The sequence below is a fragment of the Mchenga conophoros genome, linkage group LG1 (assembly GCF_057382185.1).
Source record: "Mchenga conophoros isolate Kocher_MC1m ecotype Shallow Benthic linkage group LG1, M_conophoros_male_GT1.1, whole genome shotgun sequence".
In the NCBI taxonomy this organism is placed as follows: Eukaryota; Metazoa; Chordata; class Actinopteri; order Cichliformes; family Cichlidae; genus Mchenga; species Mchenga conophoros.
The window spans coordinates 14,344,317-14,349,378 of record NC_140526.1 but is presented as its reverse complement, the minus strand read 5'-3'; the positions used below and the strand labels follow the sequence as shown (position 1 = coordinate 14,349,378).

The following is a 5,062-nucleotide window of genomic DNA, read 5'->3' as shown; positions in this document are numbered from 1 at the left end:
AAACTGATTTACAGCAGTCTATGTTCCCTACAATATGCCTGAAACTTACCTGACTTTGTGTTATACTGTGATGATTGAACTGAATTGAGAGCCTTAATTTTAATAGGACAAACCATTTGGCTCATTACTTATGTCCATCACAAATAATCATAAGATATAGCACAAAAAGGCAGGTTAAAGCAGCGTTATTGAAAGGTTAATATGAATAATGATCAAATATGCTCAATAATAAATTCATTTATACTGGCAAAAATCCTGCGTGGCCCATTTTGCACAAAGTATTTCTCACAGGGCTTCAATTTGTCCTGAAGGACACTGTTCTGGAAAACTTCTACTTATGCATCCTCCACACAAGGACAACCATGAACACACACAAGACACTTGTGTTTTTCAGCAGCCTTTATGTTTAAATTAATCAGATTTAACAAATTTCATTAACAGCATTGCTGTAATCAACCTATATTTCCAGTAATAAGCACAACTGATCAAACACAGCCTTCAGCTTTCACTACAACTGCGACAAAGTTTGAGGATACTCTGGTCCTCTGTATAGTCATGAAGAACATGTCTTTGGATTGCAATAACTATATATACATTTTTATTGGAACAAAAATCTGACCTCTTAATGCATCTGTGTCTGTGCAGGCAGGTCCGTGCAAATAAAAAGTTGTCTAATCTTTAAACTGCATATACAATTTTTGAAGTTGCTTTTTGTCCTGACGTAAAAACTAACTACACACTGTAAAAACAGACACGATTACTGCCATTATTTAAATGAGCTGTCTGGCAGGTCCTGCAAAGTTTGGCCTGAGCTGAAGACTGAATGTTCTTTCTCTTCTGTCCATGTTTGTCTTCTTCTTCTCTTCCAGCTTCATGTACTAGGAATTTCTACCCAAAACAAGCCAATCTGAAACACATTAACTCTCAAAGTGCTGCAAAATTTCTCATTTAAATTAACATAATAAAATATACAGTGATGAGAGCAACATGACTGAGACCGATATAAAAATATGACTGTAAATTTGCCTGGTTTTGTGACTTTTTATTTCATAGGCACAGGAGGACAAGGATCACAGGGTTGTCAAAGCTGACTTTTTGAGTCATGTGACACTGCTGAATGTGCAACAGGGAGGACGTGCTTGTATTTTGGAGTGATGGTGATCTGTACCCTTAAAGTGTATGGATCTGATATGACAACACGGTGGAGCGGGGAAGCATCCTGATGATCCTTTGATTGAGGGGCTGTGTTTTTTGCAGCTTCAGAGTCTCTTGGGCTGTCCACTGGATAAAGTTTATCACCTGGATGAGTAAGTAGTCCAAGAGAGAGAGAGGAAAGATTAAACATAGATAGGTGTAAATCATTAAATGATAATGATAAAATCTGCACCTGGCAGCAGCGATATATGATGTTCATCATTTGATACAACAACGGGCATCCACTGCTCGCAGCCCGCTGTGGCACGCTGGCTGGCGAAGTTGTGGAGATCATTTAGTAGAGGGAAGTGGCACAGGCGGCTGAGTTCATAGAACTGTGGAGGCGCAATCCACAACTCCTGTGCCTGGTAGCTCTGCAAGATCTCTGAGGGTGTGGACCACTGAAACACACAGATGGGGTTAGTGTTTTAGAACTGCAACACTGTGATCTTACCTTTGATTTGGTACACAATATCAATCAGCTGGTACAAAGACACCCGAAAGAGCTAGTGTTATTTACCCACTGAAACTAATTTTACCACATTTTCTGTGTAATTTCAGCTGCAAAACCCCATTTTTGAATTACTCACGCTGACTTATCCTTGTGTAACCAGTGGCCCCTGGAAGATTTTAATGATTGGTAGAGGAATTGTATAAAGAAGTTCAGTGTCAGGTGATATCAGTTCTTATCTTGGGAGGTCAGAGAAGATGCTAGCTTCACAGTGTGATTTTCTGAGATCACACTTTTTTTTTTATGAGGAACATTATTTAAGAGGCAAGTTGACTGCACTGGGAAAATTTAAAAAGGAGCAAGTATCGAACCACTTCTTAGGTCTATGACATTTTCCAACTGTGCTTCTTTAAAAAAAACAAAAACGAACTCTGTGTCGTAAAACAGAAATCATGATTGTCAAGAAACTGATTCACAAGGCGGTAAGCATCACTATCAAGAATTTGGAGGTGTTTCCGTTAGTGAGGGACAGGAGGTCACTGAACAAACTGCTCTCCACCACAGACAATCTCACCCACTCCACTCCGCACTACTGAGGCAGCAGAGCTCCTTCAGACTGATTCAAACACACTGCCATAAAGAATGATTGTGGAAATCAATCCTATATTTCTCTATAAAACTGTACAATAAGGTTTTGTTCTGTCACAGGTGAACATACCTGTCAGGAATAAGATCTAAAACACACATTTTTGTATTATACCCTTTCATGTTTACTTTTATTAATTTTTTTGTAAATGCAATTTACACTATTCTCTTGCATTCGCTTCAGTTTTACTCTTTGTTTGTTATCATTGTAGTCTATGTAAATTTTTGCACTATTTAACAGTATAATTCCCTTACTGTGCACCTGTGGCACTTATACATTCATTTGGTTGTTTATTTACTGCAGACTGTGCTGTTTTTATTCCTTATCCCACTGCTGTAACACAATCATTTCCTTTCTGGGATCAATAAAGTATTTAGCAGTGATTACTGAAAGGTCTTAATTTTGTTCTCCGAATTCATTTCCTGTTACATTTGGAGCATTTCTTTGCTTTACTTTGTCCCCTGGCATTGCATGGGCTGTGGACAAAAAGATCTGCAGGTCTGTCTAATAAGAATAAATTGACATCTCTTGTTTTCTGTAAGCTATAAGCAAAAGGTCGATAGAGGCTGTGTCCTACCACACCAGGCAAGACCCTCGGTGCAAGTTGTGCAAAGATGCTCCTGAGATGACCACATAACAGCAGCGTGCAAGATGCTAGCAGGCAGGGGATACATGGAACCCTATAACCAAGTGCCTGGCATAGTATACAGGGACATCTGTGCTGAGTATGGCTATACTATATCTTTGCTAAATAATATGGCCATACCAAGAGATAGAAAAATCAGAAAGGAGCCACCCCTCAGTGGCTGTAGCTCAGGAGTCAGTTGCTCTACCAGACCCCAGATTTTAGTTGGGATACTGTTGGATTATATGACTGACCCCCTTTTTAATGAATTGGTAAGCAGGTTTTGATGGTCACGTGTGCGTTTCATGCGTCTATAAAGAATATAAATTAATCTGGCTGGATATATGTAATCACCTGAAAACGCTCAATTTCCTTATCATCTTGTAGCGTATGCGGAATCTCCTGCAAGCAGCAGATGAAGAAAGCTGTGTCAAATCTCGTCGTCCCATATCGGCCTGCTGGAGTCAGCCAGTTGCTCCACTCATGTAAAGCCCAGATGTTAGGCAACACTTGCAGCTCTCTACACATCCTGATAAAGTTGGAGGGGTTCTGGTTAACCAGAGCCCTCCACTTGGTGAGCTCACTGCTGCACAGATCATTCACCCCGTAGCGCTCAATGTAACCAAAGTCCTTTATGCTTTTTAACATTTTTTTCTCCTCTGTTTTGGGAGCAACCAGAAGTACGCCAGATTCCTCAAATGTTTCCCTCAACGCGCAGATCCGGAGGGCGACTTCGCCCGGGATGGGAGAGCCTAGTTTCAGTCGGTCTGTAGCAAAGATTGGAGGTCTGGTCTCCAGAGGCTGTTTGACACTTCTTAACCCGAAAGTCAGGGAGTTAGTGAAAGATCTGAAAATGTCCAGCCACTCACTGGAAAAATCCGATGCGTCCACCACTCCCCCAGGAAACACATAAGCATTGGGCATGAATCCGCTTTTACCGCTTCTTTTAAGCAGCAAAACGTCGTAATCAAAGAGGGACCTGTGGGGCAGATGTGACTGTCCAGAGTCGCTTTCCCCTGTCAGCGGTGCTCTCGGGGTGAAACCACGCCCGCGTCCTGCGGCTAAAATCAGAGTGGCCGCCTCTTTCCAGTGCTTCAGTGTCGTGTTCATCCTAAACCAGCAGCGGTTTCATTCAGTCTAAAAAGTTTCAGCCTCTGACCTCTGTACTTTCACCGTCAGCTGGCTGGTAGCTTTGTTTTGGTGGAAGTCACATGATTCGGGGAACTGGGGACAGAAGCCGTTATCGCCATCTACAGGCTGGAAGATCAACAATAACACGATCCTTAAATACAATTTATAACAGTTTTTCAGCATCTATCTATCTATCTATCTATCTATCTATCTATCTATCTATCTATCTATCTATCTATCTATCTATCTATCTATCTATCTATCTATCTATCTATCTATCTATCTATCTATCTATCTATCTCAGTTATAATGATGTGTCGTGGTTACTTTGCTGTAAAACGAAAAAAAAGTCTTTTAATTAAAGGCAGCTAAATTGCAAAATGTAACATGATTTTAAATAGAAGTAAATATGTAATTACAATATGTAATGTTACATGTAATGCCCTAAATCTGATTTTTTTAGGCTTTAATACAGCAGTTTTATTCCATTTTACTTATTTAGTAATTATTAAGCTTTTATTGAATTGTGTAGCTTCAATGTTTTTTAAACTATATATATCTGTAAATATTTGTTTTCAACATAGCTCTACCCATGAATCATATATTGGTAACTTTCCTGTCCTGGGTTTGCAACATAAAAATGAAAAAGCCAATAACACTCTAGAGTTGAAACTTTGATTTTCCAAGTATTTCAGTAAAGGCTTATGGGAGTAAGGGACTGTTTCTGGAGTTTCAGTGAATGAAAGTGTCTGCCAATCTGTCAAACTGAAAGTTCTCACTGCAGTAAATACTCTTACTTTCTCACAAACTGTTCTAAATTTTGTTGGTGAAAACTCACTCAGTCAGATCCTAAACCCCCTCCCCCTTGTATTTGTCTGAAACGTGGTCATAAGTTCTGGGTCTCAGGGTTACTGAGTTCATATGCCAGTGTGTTTTTGTGTTAGCAGATTATAACTGTGTCTGCGGCAAAGGTTCAAATTCTCCTTAAAGCGTTTTAAACATTTCCTTTGTATTC

At 39.8% G+C, this 5,062-nt stretch overlaps 1 protein-coding gene across 1 annotated transcript; it reads right to left on the bottom strand.

Annotated features, from left to right (window-relative positions):
* Window positions 1-381: 381 nt before the first annotated feature.
* Window positions 382-4,121, bottom strand: nudt19 (nudix (nucleoside diphosphate linked moiety X)-type motif 19). The gene is made up of 3 exons (XM_085266961.1): window positions 3,271-4,121; window positions 1,388-1,595; window positions 382-1,299 (listed from the first exon to the last, which is right to left on the bottom strand). Exons 1-3 carry the CDS (start codon window positions 4,024-4,026, stop codon window positions 1,082-1,084), a joined length of 1,182 nt encoding a protein of 393 aa, XP_085123087.1. The 5' UTR covers window positions 4,027-4,121; the 3' UTR covers window positions 382-1,081.
* Between the last annotated feature and the right edge of the window lie 941 nt (window positions 4,122-5,062).